This window comes from Phyllostomus hastatus, unplaced genomic scaffold (genome assembly GCF_019186645.2).
Source record: "Phyllostomus hastatus isolate PE091 unplaced genomic scaffold, TTU_PhHast_1.1 phas_scaffold_317, whole genome shotgun sequence".
In the NCBI taxonomy this organism is placed as follows: Eukaryota; Metazoa; Chordata; class Mammalia; order Chiroptera; family Phyllostomidae; genus Phyllostomus; species Phyllostomus hastatus.
Window position 1 is genome coordinate 11,976,411 of NW_025334023.1, and position 25,070 is coordinate 12,001,480.

At 39.3% G+C, this 25,070-nt stretch overlaps 1 protein-coding gene across 4 annotated transcripts in view; it reads right to left on the reverse strand.

Annotated features, from left to right (window-relative positions):
* The window catches only part of DLG2 (discs large MAGUK scaffold protein 2), a 1,902,487-nt gene that overhangs the window by 958,717 nt on the left and 918,700 nt on the right, over positions 1–25,070 (reverse strand). For all 4 annotated transcript variants that reach the window (XM_045817849.1, XM_045817836.1, XM_045817835.1 and 1 more), the window contains one exon: positions 16,856–17,017. In XM_045817849.1, coding sequence (XP_045673805.1) covers positions 16,856–17,017 — 162 coding nt within the window. The remainder of the gene's footprint in view (positions 1–16,855; positions 17,018–25,070) is intronic.

Genomic DNA, 25,070 nt, shown 5'->3' on the forward strand with positions numbered 1-25,070 from the left:
GGCAATAACTCAGCAAATGAATACTAACAGATAGACAATAGAGATAAGGTGCCAAATAATGTTCCTAAGCATAAAATGTATTTAATATAAGATATTTCCTTTCAAGTAAGCATTATTCATGGCCTCAATACATTCTCCTGAAGAAAACAAAAAGCAAACCAACTGTGTAATCAATTCCTTCAACAAATTTCACTACCAAAGTATGATGAGTGTGTCAAAAGCTTTTGAAACTGCCAGGATCTGCTTTGCTGGAGCCCATTGCACCTGATCATTTATTTGACAGAGAAAGAGTTCCAGGTCCTGCAGTTTTCCTTAACTTGCTGAGAAAATTTTCCCAATTAAATCACCCAGTGGCAACTGCAATTCTATTAGGCTGCTCTCTTAACTTGGTCAGAAGGCAGAAAGACAACAAGGTAAGGCCTGCAACAATATAACTCATGTTGAGAACCATCATTCAGTGCCTTTCAGTTCAAATCAGAGCTATGGAATACAGAATGACATTGGATTCTGAATGAAAAATACCAACCATGTTTCCCTGAGACTCAGGCATTAATACACAGCCACATTTTATATAACAGTCTGCTGAGAGGATTAGTAAAACAGAGGCTGCAAACCCTGGAAATCCTCCTGCCCACATTAAGCTAATTGAGTTGGAGACATCCAATTCATCACATTTGCAGCTTGATTTATAAGCAAGAAACCCTGCCCTGGGAGCAGAAAATAAAATGTTATGAGCTAGCTATTCTTAAAATTTCAAACCTAGCAACTCTGAACCTATCAATATCTTAATGGTACAGAGAAAAGAAGAATAATCCCATTCAAGTACACTCAGTGATTCTGATGAAAGAATAAATATCTAGTGCACATTTTATGACTGACATTTCCATGAATGGTCTAGCCACATAATTGAAAACTCTCTGTGTCTGAATTCTATGGAAAATGCATCATCATTTTAGAAAGTTGATGGGGTAATTTGAAATCAGTTTGTTTTTGCTAGGATGAAACTTTCATTCAGCATGAAGAAAGCAATCTTATAACAGTTAAACTGATTTCAAAGAGGCAAGATATTATAGCACTTGGCTTGCATAGCTGGTAAAAGCTTATGATACTAATAAACACAGAAAATTGCCTTAGGAATATACATCAACAGTACTGAGAGGAATGGAATCAGAAGCAGAAGCTGCACCGAGAACCTGCTCCTGAAGCAAATGCACCTGCATTCCTTCTTGTCTGGAGGAATCTGTGGATCTCTGCTGCAGAGAACTACTGTGGAATCAGCTGGGGCTCACCGACACTGGATTGAGAGGCTGCCTCCTATTTTTCTGGCCAAAGTTTTCTTGAGAAAGACAAGCATTCCTTCCTTATCCAGGCAGAAACTGTGAGGTGGAAAAATGACAATCATAGGTTCTCAGAGATGGCGGGGAGCTTGAAATTCATTCCACCCAAAAATTCTTACCCTCCAGTCTATGGTCCTTACTGAGTCCCTAGATGGGCTTTAAGTGACTCATGTCATCCTGAAATTTTATGCAAAATTGTGGGCATATATGCACAAAGATTTTTTTTCTGGGAAAAATACTCAGAGTTCTTGTCAATTTTTTAAATGGGCTCATGATTTCAAAAAAGTTAAAATCACTGTTGTTCAATGTCCTATTTCATGTGCGAATCATCTCTACAATATTCCATTGAGGATTGTCCAGCCTTTGTTTAAATGCCTTCAGTGATAGGCAGCTCAACACCCAATGAGGCAGACCCTTCTGTCTTCAGACAGCTCTTGGACTCTGTCTCTTCATTGTTTACTCTAGAGGTCATGGTGTCTACAGAAAATGTACAGAATAGTTGTTTCTCATAAACAGTCGGAAGCCAGAGCTACGTGTCCTCTGAGCTGAGTCTATTCTCTAAGGACAACATCGCTTGTGCCTTTGATGTTTCTATCTGACATGGTTTTAATCCCATCACCAGCCTATCTGTCCCTCTCTGAAAGCACTCCAATTTGCTCCCTGAAATATGCTGCTTAGAGCCAAATGGTGCACTCTGGAACAGGGCAGAATCATCATCTCTTTGTTCTTGGTATGACAAGTCCATTAGCATAGCAAAAAATTACACTGACTTTTCTGAAAACTCACATACTGGCAACTCCTTGAACTGACTGCATGCTGAATCCCCCCAGATCCTATTTCTGTGCCCTGTGTTGCTGATTCCTTCCCTGATGATCATTCTGCAAAGTGGGAATGAGAAGAAAATAGAAGGGAAAACAGAGTCTGGAGAAATATGCAGGAGAGGTGGACGTAGCCACAGGAAATCTGGCAGAGGTGGTAGGTGCTGTGAGCTCAGAATGTAAAATTCAACCTAACAAACCAAAATCTCCTTAACCTTAAAACAGCCCTAAGTTCATTATTACCTTCAACATGCAAATGTGGAAACCAGGATTCAGGGAGGCTCCAGGATTTTCCAGGCAGCACACTTTTGACAGCAAGGCCTTGCTGCCCACCGGCTCCGAGAGGGCAGCTGGTAAGACAGCCTCGTGGTAGATGGGTCCTTTCAGACATGGCGCCTTCACATCTGGCTTTATACAACTATCTCATCAATGACTACACAAGCACATACAGTGATATCAGTGTCAGGCAATGTTATTCTTGTTGAAGCAAACTGATGCACCCAATTTAGCTGGAGAGATTTAGGATGAGAAAGATTTTTGCCCAGTGTCAACAACCTGATTTGGCCTTTTGGGAAAGGTGAAAATTGGCATAAACAACTGAAAAGTTTAGTGATAATTTCCAGCAACATCTCCTGGAAACTGGAATAAGTCAGCTTCTGTGACCTGCTGGGTAGAACATACCTTCTTCTTACTTTTCCTGTGAAATGAAGAAATAAACTCTGGTCTAAGAATCTGGGACCCAGATTTCTGTCTCATCTTGAGCAATAACTGAGTCTGTCTAGGCAAAGTCCCATATCCTCTGCGACTCTTACTTTCTTCATGTCTAAAATAAAGGAGTTAGATTTTATTATTTCAAATTCCCCCACTCAGTTATATGCTCTATGGCTCTACGGTCTTGCTGTTGAATAACTGGTCAGCTGGCTAGGTGGGGAATGTATTGCCTGGCTCCATACAAGGTGTGAATTGTAGCAGGGTGTCATGTTGTTTGTGGGGGAGCAAAGGCTCCTTTTTCAAATTCATGTAAATATGTTGAATGGTTAATAGCAGCCCTGCTTTAACCATGTGTACCAGGGAAATAAAACCTATTTTTAGAAATGCTATATTGAAGTTTTATATTGCTTGTTTATAATTAAAAGCTAGTAATATAAATGTCTTATTATTCTCTGAGAAAATAAACCACCAAAGAAACAACTGATTAAATTAATGCCTTGACATAAAGTAGGAGGAGGTAAAACCAAAAAATCTCTAGAGCATCAGTGTTGAAGTGCAGCTACTCTAATTTCAATCTGATTTTTACCAGAGATCCATGGCTTCTACGTATCCCTCAGCTTAATGGTCCTTAAAGTGGGGATGGGGGAGGCAGTTCTCCACTAGAGTTATATGTGAAGGGACTTCAATAAGAGTCTCTTGAGTGCATTTTAAATGAACTTACCTGTGACCTTGAAATTGGCCAGGAGCTCTAACTCCTTCAATGTTCTGCCAATAAAAAAGGAACAGATCATCTGCCTTCAGGGTGAGTTTGGTGAGTCAGCTGGCCTGGGGAATATCTCTCGGGAGTTCAGCTTTGGGCTTCGTTCCACTAGTTTGACACTGGCTATTCCTCTGTGTGTTGGGGAAAATCAATTCAATTTTCTCAGAAAACATTCTCTCTTAAATAAGCATTATAAGGTTTCCTTAGTATATGACTATAGAGGAATTTTAAAATTGCTTCTTGGAATACCATTGGTACTTATTAAGTAAGGTTAAATAAACACTTAATTATACAGTTTCTGTTCACTAAAGGATTCATGTACATCTTGATTTCCCTAAGAAAATTTAAGTCTTTTATAAAGAGAAAAGCTCTCTGACTTCTTCCATCGCTTCTCCTGGTGTTATGAAAACTCTGGCAATGTACATGACAATCACTGAATACATTCTGTGGCAGTGGGGAGTTGAAGACAGCAGTTCCTCAGAGTCAATGTGCAGCAAAATCACTGGCAGAAGTAATAAACATACCGAGCCCCAGGCTTGGTGAAGCAGGATGGGGCTGGGCCTTTGCGTGATTCCGAGACACACACAACTTTGAGAACCACTGGTTTAAGTAACTTAATTGGTAGTAATGACAGCAGAGGCTGAGCAGAGAAAATAATAACATTTTATAAGTTTTTTTTTTAATTTCAGGCTCTGCCATTTCTGATCAGTGTGTTCTAGGGAATCATTAAACTTCTCTGGACCAAAGTTGTTCTTTTTCCCCACCCTATACCCTCTTTTGTCAAATGGGGAAGTTGGACCTGATTAGTAGCTTCCTGACCTTCATGACCTTGATTACAATAAAAATTCTATTTTACATTGTGAGCCAGTATACACCTGAACACACCTACACTAAACTGAAGTGAAGGTTTGTACCTGTGATGTACTCTCATATTTTCTATTCTGTTCTTTTTTTCTATTCTAAAATTACCAAGTAAATTGACTTCACATCTTCAAATGTCTCACTTGAAGTTTGAAAATCCTAGATTTGATTATTTCACTGCTTCCTTTAGTTTTAAAACTGTAAGACTCTCATTTGCTGATGAATAACAATAGCTCTCTATGACTGAGGGATATGATATCAGACTAGCTGGACTCATATCTGAGATCAAGGACTAACTGTGTGACCTTAGAAAAGTTTTTCTAACTTTTTTTGTGCCCATTTTCCTTGTTCATAATTGGGAATAATTAGAAACCTATCTTATGGTATGCTTGAATAGAATAACTCAATTCATATAAAGGATTCAGAATACTGTTTGTATATGTTAGAAATTCAGTAAAGACTACATTTTATTATTGTTATTATTCCTCCTAAAATACCTCTATACAGAAAGCTTGGTGAGCAGACATCAATACAAAGAAAAATTTATGAAATTAAGTTTCAGACTTTAGCAGCTGCCTCATATCCTCTCCCCAGAACTCACCAGTTTTGCTGAACAAATATAAATGAAAAAAAAAATGATACAGCCAAAATCTCTTTGTTGAAGAGAACCCCAAATAAATTAGGGGACCCTAAATAATTTAAAATGAAAAAATTAAAATACCATACAAATGAAGTGGGATCTAATATGCATTTAAATTATTAGGGTATAATTGTGAATACATTGCTAGACATTGAACAAAACCTGGTTCCATTTTCATGGGTTACTAATAATATTTCTAGATTTTAATGTGATTAATATATGAATTCAATAAGTTTGTTAAACATCTCTTTTATTATTCAATGCTTGCTATATATCAACTCGTTACTATGAAGTAACATGTTTTAACTTTTTAAAGTAATAATTTTTAAATAAGCATATAAGGAATGATACACCTAAATCAATGCTTCTCTCTAAGTAGCCATCTTAAAAGATTTTACACACATTCCACCATCCTCTATAACTAGCCACAAAGGAAAAGTACATTTCTTCATTAAGTCTTGTCTGGATCACTCATGTCTCCAGCCTGGCCATGTCCCCAACTTATTTGCTACACTTCATTTGAATAAGTCAAGGTGACATTCACATTCATTTGAAAGATAATTTTGGATAATGTACTTTGCTTAGCTGAGATGGAGTATTCTGTGGCATAAAGACATTCTCTCAAGGATGGCAAAAGTGAAGATGTGATAGGAGTGCCATCTTTATTGAGAGCTCAAATGGCTCGTTAGTTTTAAGTTCAGATTTGCTGTGGCATACACATAAATTTTCTATTTTTTAAATATAAAATAAGTACCACTTACTAGGGTATCTACTAGGTGCCAAGTGCTTTCTAGAAACTTCCCACGTATGTCCTGGCTGGTGTAGCTCAAGTGTATTGAATGCCGGCCTGCAAACCAAAGAGTTGCTGGTTTGATTCCCAGTTAGGGCATGTGCCTGGGTTGCAGGCCAGGTCCCCAGCAGGCGGTGCATGAGAGTCAACCACACATTGATGTTTCTCTCCCTTTCTTCCTCCCTTCCCCTCTCCCTAAAAATAAGTAAACAAAATCCTCAAAAAGACTTATTTTTAAAAAACTCATTATGCTTTATTATATAGAGAAACTAATATTTCTTAGAGAAAATTCATTACTGTTGTTGTTATAATTGCAATACAGATGAGAGAAATAAGAGATCTGGATGTCCTTTCACTGACTTGTCTTTCCAAAGCCATTGTAGGAGCTCACTAATCCATAGCAGGCTAGTTCTAGAGAGCATTCTAGAATTGTGACATCTGCAGTAGGACTTGTGCCTACCATTTTCTTATTCCTTTTTCCAACTTCTGGCTTAAATATCCAAGATTATTTGAAGAATTCTATCATATAATAGCTTTCAAATTAATGAGAACTGAATCAAGAAATGTTTTATTTGCATAGCATTTTGAACAGGAGCTTTTGTGCCATATTTTACTCACCCATTTCCTCTCACCAAGGTCTGGGTCGGGAACAGAATGTGTTATTCACAATTATGGAAATCTCTGCTAAATCCTTCTTATGTTTTTATTATCTGAGAGCTTCTCACTTTAGCCTCCTAAATCTCAGTTTCTTCTCTAAGACCAGATGCTTCCTAAACCATCCACTCAGCTACTACCGCCATCTAGTGGCAAGAGATAGAAATGAACAGATTTTACATTTTTGAAATTTCTAATTATATTTTTAAAAGAAAAATCAGCTTAGTTTTCTAATAGTAATATCAATAAAAATAATATTTCTGCAAGGAAAAAAACTACATTTTTAAAGTGATTTGACCCCATGATTAATAAAGTCAAATATACAGGATGGAGCAAAAATAGTTTTACAGTTGTGAATTCGTGAAACAGAGTTTGTTCTTGGATTATTATTTATTAATTATTATGTTACTTTCCACATAAACAACTATAAACCTAGTTCTGCCTCACCCCATACTTACTGAGCACCTACAATGGACCAGGGAATGTCCTAGGCACCAGAGAAATATTGCAAATAAGACATCAGTGTTTTGCTTTCTTAGGGCTTATTCTCCTAGGTGAGATAGACAATTTAAGCAAATTCATGTCCAGTTCAATAAATTAGGGACTCTATTCAGAGTGAGTGAGGGACAGGGGTGTGTGAAGAGCCACATTACTTTGGGTGGGCAGGGAAGGCCTCTCTAGGAGATGATATTAGAATCAAGCCCTGTAGAACAGGAAGGATAGGTTTAGGGTGAGAGAGTCTTAGAGCTGGGCAAGCCCTTGGGAAGGATACTCTTTCTGAGACTGAGAAGAGAAAAGAGGCCTCCACAGCAAGGTGGAGCATGGACACTAAGGCAGGAGAACAGCAGGGGTCAGAGGCCATGCAGACCGAGTCCTCCAGTCCTCGGTTCCTCACTGATGATGGAGATTTTACAGCCTTTCTGGGCATTTGCATTCTAAATCCCTTTAGGATGTTCTTCAGAGTCTAATCTAATCCATCCCACTATGGACAAAAGCCTTATCTTCCTGTTCTCTCCACTTTTACTGCCATGAGAGTCAGCAGGGCTTTGCTCCAGTGTCTTAGCACAGACCCTAAAAATACCAGGAGAGTAACAATTCCTCAGATCCTGGGGCAACCTTCTCAGCCACTGGCTCTGGTGTGGAGGAAAGGAAGCCATACTTGGCAGAAGCTCCCACACCAGCTGCTCTATTCTGAAGACTGCAGCTCTGATTCATTTCACCAAAATTTTGATACAGCACTCGTAGGCAGAGAACTAGGGTATCACCGCTGGAATATTAAAAGATGGACCTGGGATTCTCTAAAAATGGCATCTCCCTGAATTTGTCTCCTGTCAGGTCATCTAACCTCACACATCAAAACCCTGAGATCCCACCTTGTTGGCTTTGGCCAGAACCTATGCCCTTTCCCCTCTTCTGTCCGCTTCTTCTAATAGTCTGTCCAGCTTCATGTGTGTCCATTTCAAATGTCATCACATTGGAAGCCAGGGCTCCCACACACACATTTAAGGAGACACAGACATGCAGTCCATAACAACAGGAAAGCCCATGTGACACAGTTCTGGCCAATGGTAATGTAAGAGAGAGTTCTTGTGCAAGACTTCCAGGGAAGTTCCCTAACTGAGGAGAGGAAAACAGCTGCTGCATCTTTTGCACCTGGCCTTTCTCTTTGTCCTGCCTAGGATGCAGAGAGAGTGCTGGAGGTCCACCAACCTCCACGTGTCCACTAGGTTGCTCCTATTCTGAATGAAAACAGAGAGAGAATATGGGTTCCTGAAGGCATTCCAGAGGCACCATACCAGACCTGTGCTCATTCTTATTTCAGGAGAAAAAACAAAACTACTAACTGGTCACTGAGAGCAGTTCCAAATATGAAGCTGTTTATGCACCAATTGGTTTCTCTCACTTAATTAGAACCACCTGTAGAGCCAGTCATATCATGTTGTAGTTATTTTTGTAGGCTTCACCTTGCCTAACATAATGCTTTGTCCATATTAGGTGCTTAAGAAGTGCTTAATGAATTTCTAACTACAGGTACTTCTACTTGATTTTTTCATAAAATTCTCAAAAAGTCTGGACTTTTTATTCCAACATTTTTCACCCATGGGACTGTTGCCTGATCTCAAAACTCTAAGAATTTAGGAGTTACCATATTCTTTCTAGCTGAAAACCTGAGTTACAGTTAGTCGACCCTCCTGTCTTCATCAGAATCTGAACCCAAAGTTTGCTATTTGCTCTCTCGTAGTGTGACGTTAATGTCCTGACCTCTCTTATCCCTAGAGCCCATAGATGGATTTGAGACCTAAATCAGCTTCTCTCCCAAGTCTCTGGTCTCCCATCTCCATTCCTTGCCTTACTCAATAGTATACACTTGAGCTCTATCAGTATCAAAGGGTACAGAGGGACGCCAGTGCACTTTGGCATGAAATGACCGGGATTCCATTTCTGGCTCTGCCCCTTGCTTATTTTGTGACTTTGGGCAATTTTACCTCTGTGCCTGAATGTTCGGGCTCCCAAACAAAGATTATTATTCATATTGATACTGGTTTGATGTTCAGATTAGATAACTCTATCTTATTTTGTAATCCTAAGGTGTAAAATACTCAGTAATGATATTAATGTTTAATATCATTTCTATTGTTCTTACTTCTAAAACCCAAATTGGGTTTTCTGTAGCATCCTTGCTACTGCATCTGCCTAGTAAATTTTATTTGTCTCTTATTGTCCTCATTTTCATCTTACCTACCTAAGAGTTGGTCCTTGTATTGGTAAGGTTGTATTTGGTTGTAAGTAACAAAAGTCCCAACTACGGTAGCCTTTTAAAAAAAAAGGTTTACATGATAAGATATTACCTCACATGTATCAGGATGACTATCATCAATAAATCAACAAACAATGAGTGTGGGTGAAGATGTGGAGAGAGGAGAACCCCAGGGAATTTGTGGGACTGTAAATTGGTGCAGCCACTGTAAAAAGCAGCATGGAGTTACCTCAAAAAGTTAAATATAGAACTGCCTTATGACTCAGCGATTCCACCTCTACATATATGCCTGAAGAAACCCAAATCATTAGTTTGAAAAGACATATGCACCCCTATGTTGATTGCAGCTTTATTTATATACAGTAGCCAAGATTTGGAAGTAATCTAACTTCTCTATTGATAAACAAATGGATAAAGATGTGGTATGTATAAGCCACAGAATATTAGCCACTAAATAGGAATGAAATCTTGCCATTTTAGACAATGTGGATGAACATAGAGGTAATTATGATAAGTGAAATAAGTCAGACAAAGAAAGACAAGTATCATATGATTTCTCTTATTTAAAACAAAATAAACAAACAAGCAAAATAGAAACAGACTCATAGGCACAGAAAACGTTTTGATGGTTGCCAGATAGGAAGGGGATTGGGAAGATGGGTGAAAAGGGGGAAGGAATTAAGATGTACAAGTTGCCAGTTCTAAAAACAGTCTCAGAGATAGACATCACAGCATAGAGAATATAGCCAACAACATTGGAATAACAACAGGGGAGGGCAAGAAAAGGTTAGTAATTATACTAATAAATATAACCATTAATAAATAATAATATAAGAATAAACTGTGTTTTACCTACTCACAGCTGTGAACCTACTTTTGTCCACCCAACATGCTAATATATACTAATAATGAAACATTAATAGTAATAAAGATGGACAACATTTTTGTGTGTTTATGGGTCAAGCTCTCAGCCGAGGTCTTTGTATAGATTTTTCTCACTCAGACTGCACAGAAACAGATTAGAGAGAATGTCATTATTTCATTGTATGAATTTAAAAAAAAACAGGCTTAAGAAAGTTAAATAACTTGAAAATTGCTCATGCAACTACTGAGTATAGGACTGGGAATTTGAATCTGGCTGAGTCTGACTCCAGAGCTAGAGTAAGTTTTTATGTTATACTTTTCTCTTAGCTGTATTAGCTATAGTCTACATGTCTGTTACAGTATTTTTTAAAGTTTATGTGCCCAACCAACATTTTTTTTTCTTTAAAAAAAAAGGTCCCATGACCAATATGTTTGGGAAATACTGTGTATTAACATATTTCCATCTTAAAGGAAATATGTTTCCATCAGATTACTTATCATCACATTAAAGACTCTGGAAAACCCTTCAGTAAGTCAGTGTTTTCAGCATTCATCCCTTTAGTTTCCTTATAATGATGACAAAGTCCCACCAGATGTGGTATCAGTCCCACTTTGTTAACACAATCCTGGGCTTGTGTCATTGTAGATGCCAGTAACAGAGAAAAAAGAAAAACAAAACAAAGATGTGGTCCATTTAATAGAAGTTAACACATTTATTAAGAGCAAGACAAATGGAATATCTAGAAGAAAGGATAATACGTAGTTCCACAAAAGTCAGTTAGAAAAATAAAATAATGTGTATAGAGAGAAGCTAACCATAAACTCCACATGCCTTACAATGTTATGACCCGGTGGAGTCAGGCAAACGTTAACAGAAAAGGGTTCATGGAGGAAGAAGATTTATCACAGTGTTGGCTAAAGCATACCTTCCTATAAGCAGGCCTGGGAACTCCGGTAAGAAAATCATCACTGACACAGAGTACACTTTATCTTTCTTGCCTGCAGTTCTGTATACCAGCTCTTCCTTTTTGAGCAATCCCCCTATAAATTCCAAACTTGCACTGCCTACAGATTTACCAATGTTTTCCTATATATTCAACAAATGCCCGATTGTTCAACAGTATAAAAGTTTATCCCAACCTCTCATATGCTTACTTTCCAGTAAACCTTTCCAGAGCTGTTCATGCTGGTCTCAATGAGATAAATTATATTCATCTGATCAAAACAATTCACACCAATCCATGAAAGAGAGCTTTAATCTTCCTTGTCAATAGGCATTAAGTCTAAGAGGGCTTTAACTGCAAGAAACAACATTTTCTTTTGTACTCTAGCAGATGCTGCCAAATTTCATCACAAGATAGCATTGATTCTAGGACACCTCCAGATTTCAGATATGGAATACATGAGGAAATAATCTGGTTTAAAATGGATAAAATTCTGTATTGATGATAAGTAGGTAAAGGAGAATAGGACAGCAGAAATGGAAAAACAAGAAGTCTATGCCTTAATTTCTGTCAGTGTGAACAACTGCCCAGAAAACAAATAATTAATACTTAAATTAATTTTAAAACAAGTATTTGTGGAAGAATTGACAGTATAATGAACAAAACCAACAGAGGCCCTGACCTTAAGAGTGTTAACATAATAATGGTAATATGACAGCAAATTTATTAAACTGAAACAAAACTAATAGTTATGAATAAAAGTGGAATTCAAACAACCAGCTAGATTTTCAGTCTGACAAATGCCATGGTAACAAGAAACAGAGCATAAAGAGTAGCTTTGTTCATTCACTGGTTGGTGGCTGAATGTGTAACTTCTACGTTGATTATTTCTGAAAATGATAAGATAGTTTAAGAAATTAAGGAATATAGAGCAAACACTTTAAAAGAATAAATAACACATGGACACGGACTGTGGGAGGATAAACGGTAATGGAAAAATACAATGAAATGAACAACTAAAAAACAAAAGAGTAAATAGCCAAATAAAAATTACAGAAATAGATCTTACTGGGTCCTGGGAAGGAGAAGCAGAGGGGCGTGGTGGGCTGGACTTACCAGGTCCTCTGAGGACACAGGCACTGAGTGTGAGGAGTGCGCCTCAATGTGAAAGATTCGTCAACTGCTCAGGAACAAATTCTTACAGTCTCAATGGAATTTTAAAGGGGAAACTAGTCCCCAAGTACTAGTTGTTGTCATGGGAGGGAACACAGTCTTTTGGGAGTTTTCTACTGGGTAGACTAAAATATTTTAAATGTAGAACCTGTTTTCCTTCTATTTCCTCATAATGTTTCATTTCCCTCTATCAGCACTCTTCATGGTTCTCATTTAGAAAGCTTTTTTTTAAAACATTCCCTTGTTTTTATATTTGTTTAATTTTACAAAATAAGGCTCTAAGGGAAAAAAAGGAGCTTCAACATTTACGCACAAAGAGAAAATGAATAAAAATTTAAATGTCAGATCTCTTTAAAAATAGCAGAACAATTTAGAAAAAGTGATATAACACAGGAGTAATAAAGCATATCAGCTCTGGACTCAGAGGGATCTGAGTTAAAAATATTGGAATCTTATTTACTAGTTCTGTGGTTGAAGGGAGCTATTTAATTTTAGAATCAGGAATAATATATCTTAGAGATACAATAAGGTAAAAAAATAAATGATTATAAGGTATTTGTCATGGTAGCTGGTTGATAATAATAAACAAGATAAAAGACAACATTTGGTGAGTGCTTAATATGTGCCAGGCACTTTCTAAGTAGTGTAAATACATGTATTATATAATTGAATTAGTACAAAAATCCTGTGAGATAAATGTTATTATTACCTATATTGTATAGACACAATACCTGAGACAGAGAGGTTAACTTGATCAAGCTCATAAAACTACTAAATAAAAGGGTTAGTGTTAAAAACCCAGGTATTCTGATGTCCAGAATCTTAAAAATAAGTCAGCCTGCTCCCACCTCTCTCTTGCTCTCTGTCTCTCTCTTTCTCTGAGAGAGTACTCCGCTAGATGCCTGGTGTCTCACTGTGCCTAAGCTTTGGGAATTTGAATTGCTGTTGCAGAGTAAGAGTAAGTAACAAACAACTGGAACTCAGATTCTATAGGGTAGTGAGATATCTACATGTGTGTGTATGTGCACATGAGAAATACATATGTATATATGTGTGTATCATGCTTTACTTCCCTTTGTTTCCCTATCACCTATTATGGTGCACATAAGAGTAACTCAATTCATATTAATTGAATTGACCTAAACTGAAAAAAATATTCTGCTTTGTCGTAGGCCAGTTTCTTTTGTGGACCATGATAGGTAGCACCTGAAGAGAAAGCATTTCCATCTTGAGGCAAGGAAAACAAATTCCCTTGAATTGACCGCTAAAATGCATTTCTCCTCACAGCCCCATACTTTACACTGGCCAAGGCACTCTAATGAACACAAGCCTAGCAAGCCCCATCTATCAGCCAGGCAGTGGGTGTACACCAGGTGCAGATGAATCTTAGAACCAAGGCTTCGAGTGACACACAGTGATGGAAAAAACGATCGCAAAACCTGCAGCAGTGAGATTACTCAGCTAATGGTCCAGAGGCTGCTCAGTATGACATTTAAAGTGTTACCCAGCCATCTCACACTCTGTAGGCATACGTGTGTGAATTCCTAATTTATACTAGAGAGCTACAGTGTCTCCTAAGTAGGATTCAGGGGGCAGTATCTGCTTTTGCCTCCTCTCTCTTCCACCTGTTTGGTGCTTGACCCAAGAGCACCAAACAGGTGGAAGAAGCAAAGAGTTGAAATTATGCCACCCCTAAAGGAGAATTTGTACCTTCTTAGCATTCCTCTGACTCAAATAGGCTTCATTTACAAGAAAATAATTCATTAGACTTTAATCATGGCAGGTTTTCTCCAAACACTGGAACTGTGAGAGTATAATAACCCCTCAACAACTGGATTAGAAAATGTGTCCTGTTGCTGTAAAGACACGTGCGCTTGAGCCTGACAATGCGGTGGGCACTGTGCTCGCCTGGGCTTGCAACAGCCTCCCTCGCCCCTCTTCTGACTCCTCCATTCAGTAGCTTTGGGCTGGTAGCCGGAAATCAGCCACGGCGAGAGTATTTACATCACCCAACTGGCACAACTCTACACACCAGAGAGTTGTGTTTTTCCTAGAAAACTGTGCACCATTATCCCTCTCACTATAGCTGATAGAAGAAATATCTAAAAGTATATCTTGTTCAGTATAAATAACACCTCGAGCCTGTCATGAGGGAAAAGTCCTGGCTGCAAATAGCTACCTCACAGCCTGGGTGCAGAAGTCCTGGATGAACTCACCTTTCCACCCTCTGCACCATACCTTGAGGCTCCCACCGCTGAGCTGGTGGTTCCAAAAGGAAGGGGAAAACTTATTTTAACCTTAATATTTCATGTCAGGTTTTTTAAAATTCATAGGTGGCTACTTTCAAAATTGATGTGAGCTACTTTCAATAAAAACATGAATACACAAAAACCATGAAAAAAATATGTATATATATAGAGAACAGAATAAGAAATAAAATAGAAGGTAGAAATTGAAAACCTAAGCTAAGAAAAACAACCGAAAATGAAAACACAGCTCAGATTCCTGGAAGGTGGGAGATAAAGGTAAAATAGGAACTATCCCTTTATAGCTGAGATCTGATCTTTAGAAACAACAACCTTTGCCTTCAATTCCAATATACAGTTTCCAAATGAGGCATTAAGTAGCATCACACATAGTACAATCACCCAAACTGTAGATGCTCAGACAATTATATTATCATGTATATGCTGAAGACACAATGCACAAAATGAAAATCCTATCATACTTTTATAGATTGTTCCATATATTTTTTTTTATTTTTATTTTGTTTACTGTAACCTAGCTAGCTGCAGACTAGCCTTGATTATCCCCACTGGCTTGCAGCCTTTAGGAGCTAGGCTATAAAGCTGATCAAAAAGGAAGTGCTAGGCAGGGAGGGGAGGAGAAAAGGAAGGGAGGTTCCATGGAGGGCTTTAGAGTGATTCAACAAGGTAGAAAAATGAAATAAACTAAAATTTTACCACTCCATGCCATCCAACCTCCCAACTCTGCCCTTTCTCAATTTATAATGGTCAGCACACAAAATAGAAATAAGCAATTGTCTGCAAAAATGGAAGGGTCCTTAAAGAAGGAAGGTAATCATCTGTTCACAGAACAGAATTAGATTCCTAGAGTTAAGCTGAACCTTAGGGACAATTTTATGCCCCCTGTTGCTGAAGAAGGAGTCCTTCCTCAACAATACCCCCCAGTCATCATCCAAGCCTGACAGATTTCTGGGGACAGGGAGCTCCAGCATTTCAGGGAGTGCTCTCACTGTCAGGAACTGTTGTCTTACAGCAGTCACAGATATGCATAGCGGTACAGCGTCTGCCCTCTGCGTGACACCAGTGTTGTGTTTTCCTTGTGACAGCCCTTGAGGTTTAAGAAGGAAGTGATAAATCCCCTTAATCTTATTTTATCTGGGTTAAATGTATCGTTTTCCACCAGCCATTCAATGATTTCCAAAGAGACTCTGGGAAGAACTGACCAATGAATTCCAGAAGCATAATATTAATATATTTTATATATTATAAAATACTTAATGGAATTTTACAATTAGCCTAATATTTTAATTAACTTGTGACAACTAGAGCTAGTTTATTCAATAATACATTTTTAGGGTTCCAGGATATTTTAAATGTACCAAATTTTGGAAGTATATTAAACATAATTCAGCCTTTCTTTGATATTTTAGAAAGTATAATAAAATCCCAGAAAGCATCAAGGCCACTTTAAGGCGATATTTTTTATTGCAAAACAGCCATTTAGAAGTGCTGTGAAAGTGGATGTTTTGGCTAAGAAAATAAAATTTTCTTTACCTACATTCTAGGTTATTAGGTAGTTTTGTTGTTGCTTTACTTTCCATTCAGTTCTCTTCTATTACACATCACTGACTCTAGTTCCATTTTTCTTTAACTCTAATCAACACATAAGCTTTTACTCAAAGCACAACATCCCATAACATCAGCAAAAAAAAAGGAGCACAGAAAATTCTTACTCCATTTATTTGTCCCTCCTTGTCAAAATACCATTTATCAAGAAATTGCTTAAAATTAAATTAAAAAGGTAGAAAGCTGGAAAAGTATGACACCAAATAGAAAGAAATATAGCATAAGATAGAGTTGTTTCTGAGGCCACTCACACCTTTTCCATTTCAGCCTACACATATGGAAATCACTGGGTGTTACCATGTTACATTTACTTCCATTGTTTCATCAGGAACCCAGAAAAGAGATAGAAAGGCAGCATTTGACCAAAACCTTGATGTACTCCTGTGCTTTTAAAATCTGAGGTTACCTTAATTCTCCTTTCAATTATTCACCCTTGGTTATCCTTAACCCATCCTCAGCACCTACACGGATTTTCCAAACATTCAAACAATTGCAAGAATAACTGCCCCCATGTCAGGAATTTCAGGCTAGCCTCCAAACCACAGAAAAACCCTTTGGCAATCACAGTCCACTGCAGTATTTTTAAAAGAACCTCATTTAGTCAGGCCAGCAAACATTGCCCTTAGCAAAGCAGACCACCTATGCCGCCAGCTCCAGGAGCAACCAGACTGACCTTCAGAGGAGAGATGTGAGACTGCAAGACATATCCGTGGACATTTTCTATCTGAGACAGGTTCTTTTCTGATACATGCACGAGTTCAGGGCCTCTCACTTCATGGGTTAGTCGAGGTAAGGAATGATCATGTGGAGCATCTTCATCTTGATATCGATACTTCTGGGAGAAAAGGCAAGAAAGATAAAAAGCATTAGTGTTTGCAAAGGGTACAGGTGAAGGGAACTTCACCTTCTGTCTTCAGCTACAGGACCCAGTGTGGGCCTATTGTTGACAATCACCAAATTGACTTTGCTTCAGGCTCTCTCAGTGGTCACCATGAACCAGGTCAGGTGCAAGCAAAAGGGAACCAACCGCCAATATCGACCAACACTGATGAACTGTTTTTGCCTGACAAAGGTTGTCTCTGTTTCTAAGCTACAGAAGGGTGCCAAGTGGCATGAGCTCACATAAGTGGCTTGTAGGTAGTGGCCTATGCTTGTTAAGAGCTATTTAATCCAAATCAGTAAACAACTTAATGGGCCCACTTAGCTATGTGAGAGTAGTCTTTACAGTTGATATGGCTCTACCCCTCCTGGGGCAAACTGGTAGTCAGCTTGTTCCACAAGGCAGTGTTGGCCATGGTAAATACTGGAATCATTTCTCCTGAGAATTTTATGTACTACTCACAACCCAACTAGTAAAGGGTTAGTGTGTCTTGCTTTGCTTTTGTTCCCTGTGGATAATACAGGGGTATTATGGGCAGGAGTGGAAACATTGTCATAACACCATCTCAAGTTTAACTGTGAAGTCTAACTTTGTGCCAGTCCCCAATTATTGTTATCGCCAATAGTTATTTTTATCATGTCAGCTTGCTAACAACATGTTTTCTTACAAAACCATGCCTACTTTTTCTTTTCATTTCTAAGGTGAAAATATGATTGTTTTGGATACTGGCTCTCAGTCTGACTGATAATGTGACAGCAAGGAGAAGAGTTGGTAACGCAACCTGTTGTCCACTCTTATTTAGAAGTTGATTAGCATTACTTGTATTTTCCAGAGAGGCTTTCTACCATGTTCCAGGCTTAATATTAGTTTCAAAGCAACCACAACAAAAATACTGCTAACAATCTCTTGGCTGCTGTTTGCAAAGGACTCTCATCTATTTCTTCAATTGCAATTCTTCTTACCTATGATGCCCCACTTTACTTGTGAGAAAACTAACACTCAGAGAGGTTCCGAGATCTGTCCAGGGTCCCCTAACTAATGGGCATCAGAACTGGGACCCTTTTCAGATCATTTAAATCTGAATCCTCTCTCTACCATCATCAAACTGTCCCAACTCCTGTGAGGAGACAAAATGCATATCTGGTAACTGAATTGGCAGCTTGGTAGAAAACAATTCACTGAGAGAGAAAACACCACAAAATGAGGTTACAGCACTTCTGTGAACTGCAAAATACCATATGTTTGTTTTCTTAACCCCATAAATAATTTGGGAAGGTAATCTGCCTCAGAAACATGGACCTCGTTTAACATTCATTCTTGATCAGTTATGTGTTCATTGGGAATGGAATAATGTCATACATATGCCCGGTAAAATGCCTGGGCTTCCAGCCCAGATACCCTCCACATCTCCTCCTGGTCTTCAGTTCTCTCACAGGCTGCACTGCACTTCTGCAGTCACCAGAGCCAGAAAAGTAGGAGTCACTCTGACTCCATCCTCTCTTTCACCCCACCCCCTGCCATCTGCCAATTCAATAGATCACAGAGTCTGTCTAATTTATCGTTTAAATAATTCTTGAATCTACCCCATCTTCATCCTCTACCACCACCACCACCAGTAACCTGCTCACTGACCTGCCCACATTTAGATTCTCATCGGCTCCAAGCTGGCCACAGCCACAGCCTCTGCACTGGCCAGACTGCCGCTGAGGCTGCCTCTTTCCCACCCATCCTCTACTTTCTGAGTCACAAATGGACAAAGTTCTTCTCTTCAAACCTTTCAGAGGTTCCCACTGCCCACAGGGCAAAGCTCAAGCCATAGTCACCCTCCAACACCACTACGTGGGCTGAACCCCCATTACTTTTTATCTCATTTTTATTTATTGTTTTATTTATTTAATTTTAGAGAGAGGTGAAGGGAAGGAGAGAAACATGGATTGGTTGCCTCTCACACGTGCCCTCACCAGGGACCAGGCCTACAACCTAGGAATGTGCCCTGACTGGGAATCGAACTAGTTGACCTTTTGCTTCCCGGGACAATGCCCAATCAACTGAGCCACACCAGTCAGGGTACTTTTCAACCCTTTTATATCACCAATCACATCTCAGGACTGTGAAATAAATATAAACAAATCATTACTTCCATTTTTTAAAGCTTTTTAAAAAGTCATGGTAAAATACACATGCCATCAAATTTACCACCTTAACCATTTTTGGGTGTACAGTTTAGTGATATTACGTATGTTCACACTGTTCTGTAACCAATCTCCAGAACATTTTTATCTTGCAAAACTGAAACTCTATACCCATTAAACAAAAAATCTTCATTTTCTTCTCTCCAGCCCCTGTCACTCACCATTCTACTTTTTATTTCCATGACTCTGAGTGCTCTAGATACCTTATATCAGTGGAATTATACAATATTTGTCTTTTTATTGCTAGCTTATTTCATTTAGCATGATGCCCTTGTTCCTCATCCATGTTGTAGCATGTGTTAGAGGAATTTCCTTCTTTTTTAAGGCTAACTAATATTCCACTATACACATATGCCACATTCTGTTTATTCATTCATCTGTACACAGGCAGTCTGGCTGCTTCTACTGCTTGGATGTTGTGAGCAGTGCTGCTCTGAGCACGGGTGTGCACATCTTTTTGAAACTCTGCTTATAGTTCTTTTGAATGGATAACCAGAATGAAATCACTGGATCATATGGTAATTCAACTTTTAGTTTTTTGAGGAACTTCTTAAGCTTTTTAAAAGTTAACATATGTAAAAACGTATTCATGTCACTGATAGGGATCTGAACCACAAAGATTAAAGGGCAAAGTTTAACTGATCGCCGTGGCTCCTCCAGGATTCCTGTGGCAGCACTCAGCTACTTAAGGAAAGGTCCTATCCATGAAAGCATGCACTTCACTGACTTGCTTGGATAAATAACTATCAGAACACAGATAACAAACTTAGTTGAACTTGTGTGGTATCACAAAGAACTTATTTTACATAATTATTTTTATAAATTTAAAATTTATTTCAAAGACTGATAGGACTTTAATTAGACTGTAAAACTAATCAATTAATATTTTATTGGTAAAAATTTTTCATTTGAACATTCATTGATCCTTTAAGCCTCAACTCTCACATTGCTTTTCTGGAAAGCTTCCATGAACTGCAAGCCTGAGATTTTGTGTGTTCCTGTAACTCCCTATACTCCCCAATCACAACCGTTACCATGCTGCATGGAGCTGTGCTTCTGTGTGTTTGTTTTGTACTGCACTATGGCATTTTGTGAGGCGTGGGATCATTCAGGTCTTGTTCATCCTCATATCTACAGTTCTCAGCCAATTGTCTGGCACATATGCTCAATAAGTATTTGCTGAATAAAGTTACAAATGACAATCAAACAAATAGATGAAATAGGTATCCATTGTTTAAGGTACAAAGGTATTTTGGCTGCTAAATGCAACTTGTTTCATTGCCAAACAGTTTGATTTCAGGTTCAAGGAAAAAAGGCAACCACATGATTTGCTCAACACAACCTGATGAACATCAGATCCTTAAGTATTACATAGCTCTTGCCTCACCATTCCTTTCAGTAATATAGGCTAAAAATAACGGGCTAAGAACCAATTCTTGACCTCAAGAAGACAATAAATTATTAAGTGTGTTATATATATGTGCAGCTGAATCATGATACAGAGTGATAATGACTGTAAGTACAAACTGAGTTTTATGGCAGCAGAAATGGTTTACCATTTGAAACAGGATCTAGAATGCTAATAAAAAAGAAGTAAGAGATATTCTAAGCAAAGGCAACAACATGTGCAGAAAGGGTAAGTTTTAAGAGGGGATGATGTTTTGAAGAAACAGAGAGATCTTGAACTAAATTGTAGCAGATGCTATTACCCCCCGTCGTAGGTCCACAGAAATCCCTTCAATGTCCACACATCCAATACCCACATCATCACACTTCTCAGGAAGCCTGCCCGTCAGTGACTGAAGCCTCCTCATTTGGACATGACTGAATCATGCTGGAACTCCCAACTCCCAAACTTCAAAGTGAAATGACTGTTGTGCTGCAAATTACACTCCAAAGCACCTGACAGGATCAACCTGCAGCTACACAGCAACTGACCCTGCCTTCTTGCAGAACTCCTTAGTGCTTTTCTCACTCTCTTTAGGGTCTCTCTTGGGAACTGCCCTGCATAAAGCATGCTCACACTAGTCCCAGTTCTAGGTCTGCTTCATGTCAGCCTGATGTAAGATGCAGCCCGGGGTGTGAGGTAGAGTGTGACAGCGGACAAGCCTGAAAGGCAGCCTGCTAGCTATTGTAGATAACAGGGAACTATCCAAGAGACCTAAACAAACTCTTCCTGGAGCCAACCAGATATGTTCCTGCTTTGTCCCCCCAGTTTCCAGTGAGAGATGACTAGGAAAGAGAAGACAAGAACTGGTGAGAAGTACCACATAGAACACAAACTCAAGCTTCCAAAGAAACCACCCTGATATCACATAGTAGAATCTCTGCTTGGATCAACTTTGGTTGAGCCATAAATGATGTTTTGACTTGTAATGGTGAGACTAATATTAATATTAACACTAATGCCACATTAAAAGAAATACTAACCCTAATACCAATGCTAATATCAAAATGAGTAAAGGTAGTTACACTTGATATGCTGGGAACTATGCTCACTGCTTTATATGTACCATCATATCTGATAGATAGATGACATTATTCTCCTCACCTGAAGCTTAGTTAGGCATTTTATTTTCCAAGCTTATATACCTGGTGAGTGGCAAACTACGATTCAAACACATATTAGTCTGACTGTAGGGCTAGAGCACTTAAAGATTCTTCTAAACTGGTTAGGCCTCAAAGGTCTGAAAAGACCAGCTCTGTCTTCAGGAAATACAATTCTTAGAAAGTCTTGAAGAGTCATCTAATAAGGGGGAGTAAACATCTCTTCAGAGGCCACATCCTGCTTTAGGAATCATTTCCAATGTTCTGGGCAGTTCTGTGTCATCTCTCATTCCAGGGCTTGTCTATTAGGTGCTGATGCCATTCTGGGTGCCCTTCGGGGGCTGCCTTGCCATTAAAGGAGGGCCAGTTGAGGAAGACCTTGGTTTTAAATCTGCACCTTCCTCTCTTCCTCTTCTCAGCTTCGTCCATTGGAGGAGACTCCAGAGCATAAGAACTTTTGCAAACAGATTATATTTCCTCTCTCAGCTTTGATGGGAGTGAGGCACAAGACGTGCTCCAAACAGGGAACACTAATGTTCTGTTCTTTCCCCTGTGACTTAGCTCATTTTGTCCCTGACTTCTGGAATCTTATTCCCTCCCCCTTTCTGCAGCTAACCACCCACTCCCCAACTCATGCATCAGGGAAATGTTTTAGGTCCTTGATACTCAGATTGGGTATTGTCTCTTACAGGCATTCTCCAACTGCTAAAGTAGAGAGGATGTCCATCCTTTAGACACCCAGAGGGTGCTGTCCAGATTTTGGTCTATACTGCAATGACCTGTCTGTCCTAATGGCCCCAAGTGCCTCGGGAGCAGCCATGGAGTTTCATCTCTGACACTCCAGGGCCCCGCTGATAACTAACACATAGTGGAAGACCAATACATGTGACTTTAACTGAACTAAACTTAGATCACCTGAGCAGTAATGTGACATGCCTGATCAAACAGCCCTCCCAGCTGAACCTGTGTGCGGTCATTCTCACACTCCTCTTCTACCACAGGGCCTCATGTGGATGGGCAAAGGCTAGGAAGTCTGACCAGATTCTGCTCACTACATTCTGCTGATGCCTGTGTGAATCTGAACCACCCTGAGTCACCCAGAACTCAAACACAGGAGCCTGCAGGCACCTGCTCTGTCCCCAGAGGCTCTGCATGGTTGGGGAAAGTGTGCTGGGCTGGCATCGCTGGCATGGTATATGGTAAGTGAGAGAGGAGCCACAAATCTTTCAAGGCCACATAATAAAAACTTGAGTCTATCTCTGTTTCTGCATAAAAAGTGTTCTGCTTCCCCCTGGCAGCAGGAGTTGGCCCTGTTCCAAAGAGAGAAACGAATGAACCCAGACCACATTTGTATGCGCTTGAAAGGTAAGTAATAATAGAATACCTAATGGTTCATAAGCACTTTCCATGAACACTTTCCTAAGAGTTTACAGAAAGGAGTCCATTTAAGACTTAAAACAACACTATGAAGCAGGCACAAAATTAAAGAATGATTATAGTTTCTTACACCAAGCCAAGCATTTGGGAAATGCTCAAAACCTCTCAGTTCCACTGCTTCTAGTAACGATAATGACAAACAGCCTTCTCTGCACCCAGTCGTCTCTCCCCTCTGTAATATAAGGTCTCTGAGGGCAGGAACTCCTGCCATCTGTCCATCTCTGTCTCCCACCATGATCTGCCAGGACACCACCAGACAGTGTCCCAGAGACGCGACTGACTGCATGCTGCTGCTGGAAGGAAGCCTCTTTGATTTAAAAAAGTGTTTGGGCCTAAAAGAAACACGTGTTTTAGGAGCAGCATGAAGTCAGTAAGGAAATTAAATAAATAATAGACTTGCAAAGAGTAATAATGCCTAAGAAAGAAATGACTGTAGCTCAGCAGAGAAAACCAAAAGAGTAAAGGAAGCAGCCTCAGAAAAATGAAGTACATGAAAACGAAGGTTTTAACCGTCCTCTTGAGACTCTAGGGCTCACTTCCACAGTAGGGTAATCTCATCTAGGTTTTGCCTGCTGCCATCTGATTTGAAGAAAATATTGGACCCTTTGATATTTCTTTTCAGGGGTGTTATTTACTGGAGGCTCGTGCAGTGTATAACCAGCCAGCTCTGTTTTCCAGCTCCTTCCTTTTCCCATGGTGTCTTAGCCCCCCTGTGACCTGTGACCTGCGACCCATCCCACTCACCACATCTACTGCAGCCTCTCTGCAATTCCCTGTCTCTCTCTCTGGAAGGAAAATGTAGGTGAAAGAGAGAAAAAATAGAAGATAAAAAATAGTTAATGCAGTAATCAGACCAGTATTTATGTTCATCTCTTTGATTTGAAAGAAACTCTCTGAATGATATTTTGGCCAGAGCAGGGTTCTCTTTTCCCTTTCATCCTCTCTGGTCACCACCCTGATTCATTACTCTAGGATAGTTACATGTCTGTTGCACGTCTGTGGGAGGAGGGGATAGCAGGGAGATGGGAGGATAGAGGACGAGACAGACCACACATTATTTTTACCTCCTTCCTCACGGAGACCTCCTGGTTTTCCTCCCCCTACCATACCACTCCCAGCTCCACAGGATTTTAAGCCACTCTGTACTTTAATAAGTATTTTTCATAAAACTCATCACATTTTAAGTTTACATTTATTTCTGTGATCACTTGCTTAATGTTTGCCTCCCCTATTTGACTGAACCCTCCATAGGATCAGGCACACTCTCTGCATGGCTCACTGCTGCCCTCTGGTGCCTGCAACGTTGCAGGTTCTCAATTAGTCTTCATTGAATAAAGTCCACTATCCAAATCTCTCCTTAAAATCCATGATTACTTGAAGAGTTAATGAAAGTGGGTCAAAACTCACTGATTGCTGATATTACACAGATCTCCCCAAGTGGCGTTAGCTTTCAGGAAAACTGACCCACAATCAGCTATACAGCTGGCCCAAAGGACACTTGAAAAGAGAATTTTTTGAGGATTGGATCAGAATGTAACAGAAAAAGCTCTCCCAGGTGTTCCATTTGAATTTTGGGGGGAAAAAAAAACACAAAGCACGCAAATGAGAGGAAATACTTTCCTGAATTTTGCCATGAAAAACAGGACAAGCCAGGATGTTAATTAAATTACAAATCAGCTGTCTGCTTGCAGCTGACAGAGCTGTGTGTACTTCCAAGTAACAGTCTGATATTTTAAACCCTCTGTAATTACCTACAATGGAGGAGCTGCCAAGAAGGATGCTTTCATGAATATTTAATGGATCTTGAGATTCTTTTTAAAGAACTGGGGGTT